Source organism: Somniosus microcephalus, unplaced genomic scaffold (assembly GCF_052327205.1).
Source record: "Somniosus microcephalus isolate GS21.2 unplaced genomic scaffold, FLI_Smic_1.0 unresolved_chr9, whole genome shotgun sequence".
In the NCBI taxonomy this organism is placed as follows: Eukaryota; Metazoa; Chordata; class Chondrichthyes; order Squaliformes; family Somniosidae; genus Somniosus; species Somniosus microcephalus.
Window position 1 is genome coordinate 37679367 of NW_028225187.1, and position 16561 is coordinate 37695927.

Consider the following 16561-nt stretch of genomic DNA (forward strand, 5'->3'; position numbering starts at 1 on the left):
TCACATTTAAATTTTAGGAAATACATGCGTTGTTTGTGTAATCTCTCCTCGTAACTCAATATATTACACACCGGTGTAACATGTCAAATTCATGTTCAGAATGAGTGTGTAGTAATTGTATGTGCTGACAGGTCTGGAAGAGAGTGTTTGAAGACCAGGACCTCAAACCCAGCACTAGGCTCCTGATCTACAGAGCAGCAATGATACCCGCCCTGCTGTACGCCTCAGAGACATGGACCATGTACAGGAGGCACCTCAAAGCACTGGAGAGGTACCACCAACGCTGCCTCCGCAAGATCCTGCAAATCCTTTGGCAGGATAGGCGCACCATTGTCAGTATTCTCGGTCAGGCCAACATCCCCAGCATCGAAGCCTTGACCACACTCGATCAACTCCGATGGATGGGTCAAATTTTCCGCATGCCCGATACGAGACTTTCAAAACAAGCACTCTACTCAGAGCTCCGGCACGGCAAGAGAGCCCCAGGTGGGCAGAGGAAACGCTTCAAGGACACCCTCAAAGCCTCCTTGAAAAAGTGTAACATCCCCACCGACACCTGGGAATCCCTGGCCTGAGACCATAGCACAAAGTGGAGGAGAAGCATCTGAGAAGGCACCGAACACCTCGAGTCTCTTCGCCGGGAGCAAGCGGAAGCCAAGCGCAAGCAGCGCACGTCAACCGAAGCACCCCACCCTCCCACCCCTTCAACCACCGTTTGCCCCACGTGTGACAGAGACTGTAGGTCCTGCATTGGACTCATCAGTCACCTGCGAACACATTTTTAATGTGGAAGAAAGACATCCTCGGTTCCGAGGAACTGCCTATGAGGATGAAGAAGATTATTCGTTCCTTTAGTAACAACTTGATTAACGTGATATCTGTGTTGCAATCTTGATTACTACAGCAACAGCCACGTCATATCCTTTATGCACAAACCAACGACGAAGGAAGTTAAGAAAGAAATCTATCTCAGTCCTTTGGAGGCTCCGAAAATTGTGCGCGAATCGAATTAGAACAAGTATACTCTCTCAGTTCTTCTTGGGATCAGTGAGTATGATTCTAGTGTCTGGTAATTTTAACTCCTCGAAGATTTTTATTTCAATGTAAAGTTGAAATAGAGAGTTACGCAAACTGTTTGAATTGAGGAACAGTCTACACAGGGCGTTGCTCGCTGCTGTATTTGTTTCTAATGCGCATAATCGGTAATACTCGGCCTGTATTTGTAATTGTTAAAAGGTGGGCTAGTAATTCACAGGGTACAAACTGGATGATGTGCTCTGGTAGCTTAAACAATAAATCATGCAGTGGTTTCTCAAGATCTGGACACTATTCTCGTACAGTTTTGAAAGCGGATTACAGGAAGTAAGGGCAGAGTATGTGTGGCTGCTATTTAACTAATTCAAAGACACATTGTCTGTCTAACTTACTTCATACGGTAAGTGCTGGACACACTCAAATAGTCAGGCATCCTTTGTGGAGAGAGAATAGAGTTATTGTTTCAGTTCAACGAACTTTCATCAGAACTGGAAGTTGTTAGAGATGAGCAGCTTTTAAGAATATAAAGTGCCAGGATAAAGGGGACAGGAAATTAATAAAATGAGGCAGTCTGTGATAGGTTGGAGGACGTGAGTGATTCAGTGACAAAATGGATGATGGTGTAAGGGAAATGGGAGTGCTATTGTTGCAAGTCTAGAAACACATATTGGGTGCAGAGGATTTTTAATGGTTACAGTAGAACAGCAGCAGGTAAGGGAATCGTGGGGAATCTAACAATGTGGAGAGGCTTACCCTGGTTCGGGAATGTGGCGGAAGACAGTAGGTAGACTGCCAGGGGTGCGGTTGGTGGTCGGAAATTGTTCCTGGGAGTGAGGGTCTGATGGCGGAAGTGTGAGAAAGAGGTTTCTGGGAGTGGTTCCCAGTTCCTGCACTTATTTTAATAGCACTTCATCTCCAATATCTTCTAGTTCTCATTACATTTACCAACCTGAATCGTTAACTCTGTTTTACTCTCCACAGATACTGCCTGACCTGCTGAGTGTTTCCTGAATGTCCTGTTTGTATTTCAGGATTCCAGCATTCACAGTGTTTTGTTTTACCTACTTGCCTTACTATCTCTTTGTTTTTTCTTTCTTACTATCTCTCTTTCTTTCTTATTTACTTTCTTTCGACCATTCTTTTTTCTTTCTGTCTCTTCTATCTTTCAATCTTTCTTTCTTTCAAACTTTCTATATTTCTTTCGTTCTTTCTCACTCTCTTTCCTATTTCTTTCTTTCTTACTTTCTGTCTACCATTCTTTATTGCTTTCTATCTCTTTCTTTCAATCTTTCTTTCTTTCAATCCTTCTTTCAGTTTTTCTTTCAATCTTTCTTTCTTTCAATCTATCTTTCAATCTTTCTTTCTTTCAATCTATCTTTCAATCTTTCTTTCTTTCAATCTCTCTTTCTGTCTCTCTTTCTATCTCTCTTTCTCTCTCCCTTTCTCTCTGTTTATTTATTGCTCTGTGTCTATATCGATATGTGCATCTATCACCTTTTGCACTATTCCACAGGTTGTTCCCCTGTGTCTATTCCCGTGAGCACATTGACTGGCAGTCCGGACCCGAGCCATTCATTTCTTTTTCCACTTTCTTTCCCTTTTACTTTTCTCACTCTCCCTCCATGACCGCGCCCTCCTGTTGTTCTGCCTCCTTCGCTCTCTCCACTTTCGGATACTCTGCCCTCCCTAATCCCTACCCCAATCCAACATAACGAATAAGGGAAGTTATACGTTCCTTTTCGTGACAACTTGACTAATGTTAACCCAGTGCCCTAATTAGTGACTTCAGCTAACGTGACGTCTGTGTTGCAATCTCGGTTACTGCAGCAACATTCACATCATATCCGTTATCCCCAAACCAATGACAAAGGCAATTAACAAAACACAATATCTCGGTATTTTGGAAGGATCCGCACAGTGTGCAAGAATCTAATTAGAACATGTTTCCTCTCTCAGTTGTTCTTGGGATCAGTGGGCATGGGTGTACTGTCTGGTAACATTAACTACTCGAAGATCTTTACGTCAATGAAAAGTTCAAATAGAGAGTTCCGCAAAATGCTTGAATTGAGGAACTGCCGACACAGGGTTCAGCATGCAGCTGTTTTTTTCTAATATGCATATTTGATCATATTCGACATTTCATTGACATTTTAAATACATGAAATAGCAATTCACAGGATGCAAACTGGATGATGTCCTCTAGCAGCTTAAACAAAATCACACAGATGTTTCTCATGATCTGAACAATCTTATCGTACATTCTAAAAGCCTATTAAAGGAAGAAAGGAGAAGGTATGTGAGGCTGTTATAAACATAAGTCAAAGACACATTGGCCCAGAATTTCCGATCGGAGGGTTCATGCGTGCGGATGTCTCCGATCAGGATAAATCTACGCATTAACCTGTTGGCTCTGTAGGTGCCGAGGATTGTGATCCTGGGCCTCTCCACTACGAAATGCAAGGAGGACCATGTATTCCAGGGATTCATGTGGTTCAGAGGCTTGCCCTGTTCAAAGTGCAGAGGCTTGTCCTGGATCGGCAATTTGGCAGACGGAAGGTAGTTAGACTCCCAAGGGGGCCGGATATTTATTATCAATGCTCTTTGTGGTGTATGTAATCTGTTCCACCTTAAGAGAACTACCTTAAGAGATGTACTACTTTCTCTTGGCTGCTGTATACTGTAATACCGGTGGTGGCCACACCGGTATATAAACGTTGTGTAGGGAATTGCTGGGCAGTTCAGCCCTGACCTCCAAATAGAAAAGACCTGATAAAAGTTATTCTTGTGGTCTGTGTCCAGTGATTTATAATAAGCATAACTGGGACACACAGACTTAACAGTGGCGATGAGTCCGATCTTACCCTGCAGCAGTTTTACATCCAAGGCAGCTTCGTCCTCAGAATGGGCGTCGAGAAGAAGCATCCGCCCTCATCATCCTGCTGAGCACCATCGCACGGGAGGCATCGAGAACCCGGGTTAAAAAGAAAAATTCTGATCACGAAGCCCTCCATCAGTGACAGGCAGTGATCATCCCTTCTACCACGGTGGTGGGTAAGCCGATCAGCGACACGAGCAGAACGTCGGCCACGTTGACTGGAGTGGGGGAGGGAAAACGGAGGAAAAAGGGTGGAGAACTCGACCACAGCCGGTGAAAAGAGCCGGGCTGCAATCGAGGCCGAGAGGCACAGCGACTGTGGCAGCTTAAGGCACGAGAGCCGCGGAGAACTCAAACGCAGCCGGTGTAAAGGACCGGGCTGCATGCGGGGCTGAGAGGCGCAAAAGCAGGGGAAGCGTGAATGCCCACGGGAACCGCGGGGGAGTAAATGCAGCGTCGGGGAATTGAGAACCGCTGGGGAGGCGAGAACGGCAGCAGCACGACAATCGCCATTGCAGTCAGCGGGGGAAGAAGGCAAACGCGGGAATCCACCTTTGTAGTCGGCGGGGGAAGAAGACGAGCGCGGGAAAGGCAGCCAAGCGCGGGAAGCCGCCATTTTAGTAGGCGGGGGAAGAAGACAAGCGCGGGAAGCCACCATTTTGAGAAAAAGAAAAATTTAAAAGCTTGCAAGGATGCCTAAACATGGGAACATTAATACCTTTGATAGCGATATCGAAGATTGGACCACGTATGTAGAACGCATGGAAGTATATTGTAAAGCAAATAAGGTATCAGATGATGAGAAAGCACTAACCTTATTAAGCTCAATGGGTGCGAAGACATACGGGCTATTGAAGCACCTTCTATCACCAGATAAACCAGTGGATCAGACTTTTGCGAATATTGTTACTGTCCTGAAAAATCATTTAAACCCCACGCCGCTGATGATAGCAGAACGATTTAAATTTTACAGAAGAACGCAGCTGAAAGACGAAAGCAGCGCTGAATTTTTAATTGAACTGCGTAAGCTATCAAAGTACTGTCAGTTTGGAACAGGACTAGCAGATGCGCTGAGGGATAAATTTGTGTGTGGATTGTTAAAAGAAGGAACACAAAAGCGACTGCTTGAGGAGAATGATCTTACGCTTGATAAAGCTGTCACTATTGCAGCATCGCACGAAGCCGCAGCGAGAGGCACTGCAGAAATGCAGCTATGGTCACCGGAACTCAGCACCAATCAAATGGTCTTGGGTAGAGTAAAATGTTATCGTTGTGGAAAGACAACGCACGATCAGAACCAGTGCTGGTTCAAAAATCAGGAATGCAGAAAATGTGGCAGGCTTGGTCACATAGCTAAAGCATGCCGGTCAGGAAAGAAGACCAGCAACAAAAAGTCACCGCAGGAAAAGTACAGAAAGGTACACAAGGTGACAGAGAACAGTTCGAACGAACAGAAGTCAAATTCAGACTCCAGCAGTAATGAACTGGGTAGTCTAAGAGTACACAATGTTGGTAATGAAGCAGGCCTACAAACAATCTGGGTCACACTTCAGATAGCAGGAGTCCAAGTGAAGATGGAATTGGACACTGGATCGGCATTGACGGCCATGAATAAGCAAGATTACAAAAGGTTATTCCCAAATATTCCCCTACGGGATAAGGAGATTGTATTGAAAACATACACGGGGCAAAGAGTATACCCCATTTGGAAGATAGAGGTAAAGGTGGTCCACAAGGGCAAAGAAAGCTGAGGAATGGACTTATATGTGCTACCTGAGGGAGGTCCACCACTACTGGGACGGGAGTGGATTAGGAAAATAAATATGGACTGGCATTCCTTAAAAGCACTAATGGTAGATTCCGGTAAAAAAGATGTCAAACCTAAACGATTGTCCAGAATATTGGTCGATGCTAAAGAGGTGTTCCAACAGGGACTGGGAACACTGAGAGGAATTACGGCAAACATCAAGGTTGAAGAACATGTAAACCCGAAATTTTTCAAAGCCAGACCGGTACCTTGTGCGATACGACCTGCTGTGGAAGCTGAGCTGGAAGGGCTAGAACATTCAGGAGTACTGTCTAAGGTAGACTGGAGTGAGTGGGCCACGCCCATCGTTCCCGTCATGAATTGTTCATCGAGCAACAAGCCGGGGGAACCGGGGAAGGTTCGCATCTGTGGAGATTTCAAGATCACTGTTAATCCGGTGCTTCACACGGTGCAGTATCCGTTTCCGCGGATTGAGGATATCGTCGCTTCATTGTCTGGTGGGAAACACTTCACCAAGATAGACCTGGCGCAGGCGTACTTACAGATGGAATTTGAGGAAGAGTCACGCCAGTATCTCACGATCAACACGCAAAGAGGCTTGTACCGGTATAATAGACTGGTTTTTGGAGTGGCATCGGCTCCAGCAATTTGGCAGAGGGCCATGGAGCAGGTATTACAGGGAATTCCAGGCACACAATGTTACCTGGACGATATTCTGATTACAGGAGATGATGACGAGGAAAACCTTGCAAATTTGGAACTGGTGCTCACCAGATTGAAAGAAAATGGACTTCGAGTTAATCGCCAGAAATGTGAGTTCTTTCAGAAGTGGATCTCGTACTGTGGTCATGTCATTGACCAGGAGGGGCTTCATAATTCTCCTGACAAGATCGAAGCTGCTTTGAAGGCTCCCGCTCCAGATAATGTATCCCAGTTGAGGTCGTTCCTAGGGTTGATTAACTATTACCATAAGTTTCTGCCAAATTTATCCATGGTGCTGCACCCGCTGAATGCTCTTTTGCAGAAGGGAGTGCCATGGAAGTGGAGCGAGGACTGTAAGAGGGCCTTTCTCAAAAGCAAGGCATTGATCACCTCAGAGGAAGTGTTGGCTCACTTCAACCCAACGCTGCCTATTCGTTTGGCTTGTGATGCTTCTCCATATGGTATTGGGGCAGTACTTTCACACAAGTTGCCAAATGGCCTGGAGAGGCCAGTTGCGTTTGCATCCAGATCATTGACCTCCGCTGAGCGCAACTATGCTCAGATAGATAGGGAGGCTCTCAGCCTTGTGTGGGGAGTAAAGAAGTTTAATCATTACCTGCAGGGCCAAAAATTTACGCTTCTGACAGACCACCAGCCGTTGGTATCCATTTTTAACCCTAAGAAGGGTGTTTCGGTGATGACAGCACAGAGACTCCAGAGATGGTCCCTTTCCTAGGGGCACATCAATATCAGATCGAATTCAAAGGTACAAAGCAGCATGGTAATGCTGATGGGCTGTCACGCCTGCCACTACCTACAGAGGAGAAGGCACCGACGGTTGACTCTGCCCTGTTGAGTTATTTCACTCAACCATCATCGAATGTTTACCAGTCACCAATGCAAGTATTGAAAGAGAAACCAGGAATGACCCGACACTGTCCCGGGCCTACGAAGTGACAGTGAAGGGATGGCCAGCACATGGTGATCCACTGTTACCGGCATTCTCAGCAAGACGAGAACAGCTGTCCGTCTGTCAAGGAACATTGATGTATGGAACAAGGGTGATTATTCCTCCTAAGTTAAGAGAGAGAGTTCTAAAGGAACTGCATGAAGGTCATCTGGGGGGAGTCAAGATGATAAGCCTTGCAAGGGCTTATGTGTGGTGGCCGGGTATCGAACAACAGATAGAGGATCTGACGAAAAGCTGCTCAGGGTGCCAAAAAGTGCAAAATGCACCTCCGATTGCACCGCTGCATCCATGGGAATGGCCTTCAACCCCATGGCAATGTGTACATATTGACTTTGCTGGTCCATTCATGGACTCCTTGTTTTTAATTGCGGTGGACGCACATTCTAAATGGCCAGAAGTGATTAAGATGACTACCACTACCTCGGAAAAGACGATCGCAGTGCTAAGAACGATATTTGCCAGAAATGGATTGCCAGAACAAATATGATCAAACAACGGATCGCAGTTCGTGTCAGAAGAATTCCAGAAATTCATGAAGAAGAATGGGGTGAAACATTATACCTCTGCCCCATATCATCCGGCTACAAACGGGTTGGCTGAGAGATTTGTACAAACGTTCAAAAAAGCAATAAAGGTCATGAGCAAAGATCAGATTCCACTACAACACAAGGTGGACAAATTCCTACTGGCATATCGAAACGCCACTCATGCAGTGACAAACCAAAGTCCTGCCATGATGTTCTATAACAGGAGGTTGCGGTCCATGTTGGACTTGTTAAAACCAAATGTGCGGAGGGAAGTTGAAAGCAAACAGTTCCAGCATATAAATAACAAGACCACTCGGAGTTTCGAAATAGGACAACCAGTGTTAGCCCGGGACTGTAAATACGAGAAATGGCAATCAGGAACAATTCGGGCCAGACAAGGACCCCTGATGTACACGGTAGATATTGGTGAAAATGTAATACGGCGTCATGCTGACCAACTGGTAGAATCGAGAACAAGTGTCGAACCCAGGGTTACGGCAGAGACAACTGTGGAAGTAGTTAGTGAACCTGAAGCATCTACCTCAGAAGTGAATGTACCTGAGGATGATGTCCAATCCATAAGAGATCAACTAGATGAGTCACCCCAGCAACGAGAATCAGAGACCCCTGAAAGGCGTTATCCAACTCGAATCAGGAGGCCTCCTCAAAGACTGAATCTTTGAACTGTTTTGCATGAAGTTGTATATATATATGTCTATACGTTATTATGTTATGTTAAATGGGGATATAACTGTTAAGCTAAAAAGAGAGGATTGTGGTGTAGGTAACCTGTTCCACCTTAAGAGAACTACCTTAAGCGATGTACTACATTCTCTTGGATGCTGTATACTGTAATACCGGTGGTGACCACACCGGTATATAAACGTTGTGTAGGGATTTGCTGGGCAGTTCAGCCCTGACCTCTGAATAGTAAAGACCTGTTAAAAGTTATTCTTGTGCTCTGTGTCCAGTGATTTATAATAAGCATAACTGGGACACACAGACTTAACACTCTTCATCTCTAATATCTGCTAGTTCTCATTACATTTATATACCTAAAACTTTAACTCTATTTCTTTCTTTCTTTCTTTCTTTCTTTCTTACTTTCTTTCCTTCTCTCTCTTGACAAATGTTTGAGCAGGTTGGGCCTATACACGTTGGAGTTAAGAAGAATGAGAGGTGATCTTATTGAAACATATAAGGTTCTGAGGGGGATTGACAGGTTGGATGCTGAGAGGATGTTTCCTCTAATGGGGGTATCTAGAACTAGGGGGCATAGTTTCAGAATAAGTGGTCGCCCATTTAAGATGGAGATGAGGAGGAATTTATTCTCAGAGGGTCATGAATCTTTGGAATTCTCTACCCCAGGGAGCTGTGGAAGCGGACTCATTGAATATATTCAAGGCGGAGATTGACAGACATTTGAACTACAGGGGAGCCAAGGGGTATGGGGAGAGAGCGGTGAAGTGCTGTTGAGGGCAAGATTGGATCAGCCATGATCTTATTAAATGGCGGAGCCGGCTCGAGGGGCCAATTGGCCGACTCCTGCTCCTATTTCTTATTTTCTTATGTTTTTATGATCTTTCTTTCTTTCTTTCCTTCCGTCTGATTCTTTCTTTCTTTCTTTCTTTCTTTCCTTCCTTCTTTCTAATAGTCTAGACCAAAATGTATTAACATTTATATCCACTACGCAACACAAAGTGACATTTCAAAATGTTTTTCTCGGTGTATACGATCTGTTTAATTATGTAGTAATATAATTATGCTTGTTATGTTTGATAATTTAGAATCAATTTGAATTTTGTACCTTACCTGTACTGAATTATAAAGGTACACATATATCTGGGGTATAAAGTCTGATGGCAATTTCGGAAGTGATAACATGCGAGCTCTGGGAGCTGTTGGTTAATGCGACAGGTCCACAGGCTATTGATGGGCAAAACTTTTCATTGATCCATTTTTTTCTCTTTCAGTTCATTTCCAGACGTTGTTCGGACAGAAAATAATATGTAAGTATGCGACATTAAAATGAATAGTCAATTCATTAATATAGCCATCAGTTAGCTGAAATTAATATTTGATAGTTGGGATTTCGTTTAACTCCAAGGCGCATTGATCTATTGCAGGAATTATTGTGCAACTTCCCGCAATTGTTTCATAAATTCTGATGTTCCAAAAAAAATTGCACTTATTTGAAAGGCGATTACGGGTTGTACGCATTTTGTAACATTTTATTTATTATCACTGTCCATCACTATTATTATGGTCTAGATATTTGTCTTGGGCGGGGCGTAAAATGGGCAGCATCGGATCGGCCGCCCGTTATACGCAGCGCCTGATGTTCAGTAATTGGGTGGATCAATTGGTTGGCGACCATTTTGGGATGTCAAAGTCACCGGCGCTGATTGTAGCGCCCCATAAATGTTAGCACCCCCCCCGCCAGAAATACATTAGTAGTGTCCCAAGCAGAATGTGGAGAGCGACTGGAAGTGCCCCAGCTCCTTCTTGGGGCACCATAACTGATGATCAGTGGGCTACGTGCAACAGCGCCACACGCGTTGGAGCATACCGCTGCCTCATTGCAGGATTCCTCCCCTGATGAATAGGGTGGAACCTAGCGCCGCAGGCATCGGGGCCCTGCTAGACCACCGGGGAGCGGGGTGCAGTAAAAACAGCCTGGTCTGCCCCTGTGGGTGCTAACGGGAGGCGCTAATCCACCTAATTTACCAGTTTTTAAAATGACTGCAGTTGCACTTTCTTGTTATGTTGTTTGAAACAACATGTCACTGTTACAGTAATTAAAAAATTGCACATTAATTCCAATGATCTAGAAGGCGGAGAGCTCGCTATCTCCTGACACTTTTACCATTTCTGTTCGAGGGGCGTACACTGGTAAAGGGCAGGTTGAACTTAGCTTATTACAATGATAATATCGATGTTAATTGATTGAAGCTTTTCGGTGTTTAAACTCTTTTGACTGCGCTTTCCTCAGATGATTTACCGAAGCCAATCTTCTCTGTGAATCCACCATATGAAGTCATTGTATATGGAGAGAAAATAACTATGACTTGTCGCTGTCAGTGTCCCCTCACAATGAACTGTTATTACCAAAGGCAAGGTTTATTCACGGAACAGAAATCTGCGAAAGGACAATGTTATACCTCGTTTGATTTCACCGCAGATCATGGCTTTGATGACATTTACACATGTGAATGTCTACACTCGGAGAATGGACAATGGAGATCTTCACAACCGAGCAACCCTGTTCAGTTAATTATTCGAGGTATGTTAACAGAACCTATTCTCCCAATGGTATTAGAACAATTTGTGCTTACTCAGCAATGAAACGATCCAGTGGAACAGAAGGACACTTGGGCTGCAGTTACATTGGATCTTGGATGTTCGATTTCAAACCCAACCTCTTTACATGGTGTGAGTGGATTTCTTAATGGTTACCGTCACAACAAAGGGTTGTCCGGCGACAATAACTCCGTTTGTGATTCACACACGATTTTTTTTTCTATTAACAAGTTTAGTACATGAACTATTAACATCATTTTATATAACTGTTCTACAAGGCTATATTATTTCACAGTAGAACCTTAGAATGATTACAGCACAGAAGGAGGTCATTCGGCCCGTCGAGCCCCTGTCGGCTCTCTGAAAGAGCATTTCATCTATTCCCACTCATCCTGCCCTTTCCCCGTAGCCCTGCCATATTTTTTCCTTCAGTTACTTATCCAATTCCATTTTGAAAGCCACGTCATTTTGAAAGCCATTTTGAGTCTGCTTCCACCACCCTTTCAGGCAGTGCTTTTCAGATCTTAACCAGCCGTGGCGTAAAAAAAAGCTTTTCCTCATTTTGCCTCCGGTTCCTCTGCCAATCACCTGAATTCTGGTTCTCGAGCATTCCACCAATGGGAACAGTTTCTCTCTATCTACTCTGTAAGGACCCCTCGTGATTTTGAACACCACTATCAAATCTCCTCTCAAACTTCCCTTCTCTACAGAGAACAACCCCAGCTTCTCCAGTCTATCCACGTAATTGAAATCCCTCATCCTTTGAACTATTTTTGTAAATCTTTACTGCACCCTCTCTAATATCTTCACATCCTTCATAAAGTGCGGGGCCCAGATGTGGACACAATACTCGAATTGAGGCCGTAACTGTGTTTTATAATGGTTCATCATAATTTGTTTACTTTTGAACTCTTATACCTCTCCTGATAAAGCTCAGGATTCGTAAGCCTTTTTAAATGCTTTCTCAACCTGATAATCTCCATCCTAGGGTACATAAGTAAGTGGCCCAAGAAATAATAGATGCATTGCAGATCATCTTCCAACATTCGATGGAATCTGGAATAGTAGCCATGGATTGGAGGGTAGCTAATCTTACCCCACTATTCAGAAAAGATGGTAGAGAGAAAATGGGGAATTACCTGACATCGGTAGTAGGGAAAATGCTGGAGTCCATTATAAAAGATGCAATAGCAGAGCACTTGGAAAACAGTGACAGGATCCGACAAAGTCAACATGGATTTACAAAGGGTAAATCGTGCTAGACTAATCTACTGGAATGCTTTGAGGATGTAACTGGTAATATAAATAAGGGAGAACCAGTGGATATCGTGTATTTGGGCTTTCAGAAGGCTTTCGATAAGGTCCCGCATAAGGGATTAGCGTGTAAGTTAAGGCACATGGGATTGGGGGAAAGGTATTGACTTGAATAGAGAACTGGTTGCCCGACAGATAGCAAAGAGTTGGAACAAACGGGTCTTTTTCCAAGTGGCAGGCAGTGACTAGTGGGCTACCACAGGGATCGGTCCCAGGGCTCCCGCTATTCACAATATATATTAATGATCTAGACGAGGGAACTAGATGTAATATCTCCAAATTTGCAGCTGACACAGAGCTGGGTGGGCGTGTGTGCTGTGAGGAGGATACAGAGAAACTCCAGTATGATTTGGACAGGTTGGGTGATTGGGCAAAAGCATGGCAGATGCAATATAACGTGGATAAATGTGGGGTTATCCACTTTGGTGGCAAAAACAGGAAGGCAGATTCTTATCTGAATGGCAATAGATTGGGAGAAGGGGAAGTTCGACGAGGCCTGGGTGTCCTTGTGCACCAGCCACTGAAGGTAAGCATGCAGGTGCAGCAGGTGGTTAAGAAGGCAAATGATATGTTGGCCTTTGTAGCGAGAGGGTTTAAGTACAGGAACAAGTCTGTCTTGCTGCAACTGTTCAGGGCCTTGGTGAGACCGCACCTTGAGTATTGTGTGCAGTTTTGGTCGCCTTATCTGAGGAAGGATGTTCTTGCCATGGAAGGAGTTCAGCTGATACCTGGGATGGCAGGAATGACGTATGAGGAGAGATTGGGACAATTGGGCTTGTACTCGCTGGAGTTTAGAAGCATGAGAGGGGATCTCATTGAAACTTATAAAATTCCAGCAGGACTAGACAGACTAGATGCAGGAAGGATGTTCCCGATGGCGGGGGAGTCCAGAACCAGGGGTCACAGTCTAAGAATAAGGGGTAGGCCATTTAGGACAGAAATCAGGAGGAATTTCTTCACCCAGAGAGTGGTGAACCTGTGGAATTCTCTACCACAGAAGGCAGTAGAGGTCAATTCATTAAATATATTCAAGAAGGAGTTGGATATATTTCTTAAGGCTAAAGGGATCAAGGGATATGGGGAGAAAACAGGGACAGGGTACTGAATTTGGATGATCAGACATGATCTCATTGAATGGAGGAGCAGGCTCGAGGGGCTGAATGGCCTACTCCTGCTCCTATCTTCTATGTTTCTATGTTTCTGACCTGCCTCCTTCAACGATGAATGCACATCGACCCCCGGGTCTCTCTGTTCCTGAGCCCTCTTTAGAACTGTACCCTTTAATTTAAATTGCCTCTCCTTGTTATTCACACCAAAATGTATCAGTTCACAATTTGCTGCGTTAAATTTCATCTGCCACGTGACCGTCCATTCCACCAGCCTGTCTTTGTCATCTTGAAGTTTATCACTATCCTCCTCACTGTTCACTATATATCCAAGTTTTGTGTCATCTGCAAATTTTGAAATTGCGCCCTGTACACAAGTCCTAGTCATCAATATAAATCAAGAAAAGCTGTGGTCCTTGCAGCAATAACCTCGTGAACAGCAATATATACCTCCCTCCATCCCGCAGACAACTGTTCGCCACTACTCTCTGTTTCCTTTCACTTAGCTAACTTCGTGTCCATGCTGCCACTGTCCCTTATATTCCATGGGCTTCAACTTTGTTGGCAAGCCTTTTATTTGTCACTTTAACCAGCGCCTTTTGTAAGTCCATGTACACTACATCCACCGCATTGCCCTAATCAACCCTCTCTGTTACCTCATCAAAATCACAATCAAATTAGTTAGGCACGATTTGCCTTTAACAAATCCATGCTGGCTTGCCTTAGTTAATCCACACTTGTCCAAATGACTGTTAATTTTGTCCCTGATGTCCATTTCTAAAATTTTCCCCACCTCCGAGTTTAAACTTACTGGCCTGTAGTTGCTGGATTTATCCTTACATCTTAATTTGCTTTTTTAATTCTCCAGTCCTCTGGCACAACCCCCGGAGCTAAGGAGGATTGGAAGATTATGGCCAGTGCCTCCTCAATTTCCACCTTTACTTCCCTCAGCATCCTAGGCTACATCCCATCTGGTCCTCGTGTCTTATCTACTTAAAGCACAGCCAGCCATTCTAGTGCCACCTTCTTATCAATTTTTAGCACATCCAGTACCTCAACTACCTCCGCTTTCACTGTGACAAGAGGAAATTCAAGATGATATGCAATTAATAAGACTTGCTTCCCAGGCCCGGAATGGCACCTTTTGGCTCTCGCAGCTGCTGGTGTGGCTGTGGGCTTACGGCTGCACAAGAAATGCTTATCTAACTAATAGATCAAAAATGTCCCATTCTTATAATTTTCGGCTAGCTGGATCTACCTCTGTCACAACATAAATGCGCAGAACCCACATTTTTAATTTGTAACCCAGTTTACAATCTATTTAGCCTTTGCCACTTTGCTAGAAGCTTTGTTTTTAGTACAGTAATTGCACAGCTTATGGGACGTGACAATGAGTTGCCCCAAGTTGGCCACATATTTGTTTTACGCTTAATATTATTTTTACCTGGGAGAAAAGGGTAATCGTATTTTGAGAGGCTGATATGCAATTTCAAACAGTCTACTGGATACCACGAGCACCACTGTGCATGTTGGTTATTTAGAACCTATTTAAATTTCACTATGCTTGCAAAAAAACGAATACCAGCACCAAATGCAATTCACTGTGTGATTTTTAACTAGGCAGCATCGTTTAGGAAACGCTGGAGATTATAGGGTGTAGGAATGCTAATATCAATGCTCTGATTACTGAGAGTGTTTGCACTGTCGGTATCAGGGAACATAAATGAGAGCCTGAAGTATTAAAAGTATACAGGCATCTGTTCTTAAACAGTCTTCTGTTTTTCAGTCGAGTAGTAAAGGCTTCTGTGTTATGATTATTTATCACTTTATTTTTTTCTACATTAAATTAAAAATCAATCTAAACATGGAGTATAATTTCCTCAGAGTGTAACATAGTTCACAAGCAGAGAGTTGTCAGCAGTTCCGAGAGTAAGCGTGCACTCAAATAGGTTTCTCTCTTTTTCTCAAAATTTAACACACATGCTTCCTTTTTTATACACTGTTCATTGTGTCAAATTAGAAGTGGTCTGGCCTTATTTGGTAGCCTCCAGTCAATGCATTTTCCTTCAGCCGATTCATACCCACACAAGTTGACATTTCTCACACATCAACATTCAGTAGTTACTGATCTTTGCACTGTAATTCAGGCGTCTTGCATGCATACAACTTTACAATTCTCGTACATCAACATCCCATTGCTTAGTTTGCAATGGCCAGAAATTCGGGTCGGAGGCTTCCCGCAGTTGCAAGCCCCCGACCTGCACTCACCGAGCGCGCCGGCCATTGTGCTGTGGGCCCGCGTGGGATTGCAATCCTGGGCCTCCTCCAGCTGCCGGCGCGCAGTCCTTGCTTATCCCAGGGGCACAGTTAGTTCGAAGCGTCCTCTGGGATCACATGGGCCATGGAGAGCCAATCGTAGCAGGGAATCTGTATTCTTAAATTTGACAGGAAGACCTGTCAAATCTATGAATAGAGATCGGCCCCAAAACCTAACTAAAATTTCACATAAATATTTAAAAAACATCACATTTTTAAATAACTATAAATTACATAAAATAACTATATTAAACAACAATTTAAATATTAGAAAAAAGTAATTGCAGTTTTTAACAGGGCTAAAAATAAACTTACCTTTCGTTAAAGTATTTAGAAATTATAAACCTGTGGAAAAATGTTTTAATTTTACTTAATTCACCACCTAACCTTGTTAAAAGCAGGCCTTGTGACTGCTTGTTATAAGCGTAGCTGCTGGAGACTTACCCTCCCGAGAAACCTGGAAAAAAACGGAATTTCCAGGCATACGCACTGCCTCTCTGGCGCATGCGTTTGACCTCCGAACTCCTTCCTTCAAGGGAATGGAAGTTCTGGTTCCGGTGCATGCACAAAACCGGCACTTTCGTTGGGCCTACGCGTGAGTACCCAGCGCATACTCACCCGTGGGCACCCGAATTTCTGACCCAATGT

General features: G+C 44.0%; 1 protein-coding gene across 1 annotated transcript in view; it reads left to right on the forward strand.

Moving 5' to 3' along the window:
* The first annotated feature begins 8697 nt into the window (after nucleotides 1–8697).
* LOC147085080 (T-cell-interacting, activating receptor on myeloid cells protein 1-like) overlaps nucleotides 8698–16561 on the forward strand; it is a 31700-nt gene continuing 23836 nt past the window's right edge. Inside the window, exons 1-2 of the mRNA XM_085979425.1 lie at nucleotides 8698–8728; nucleotides 10870–11160. Of these exons, the coding sequence (XP_085835551.1) occupies nucleotides 8698–8728; nucleotides 10870–11160 (322 nt within the window). The remainder of the gene's footprint in view (nucleotides 8729–10869; nucleotides 11161–16561) is intronic.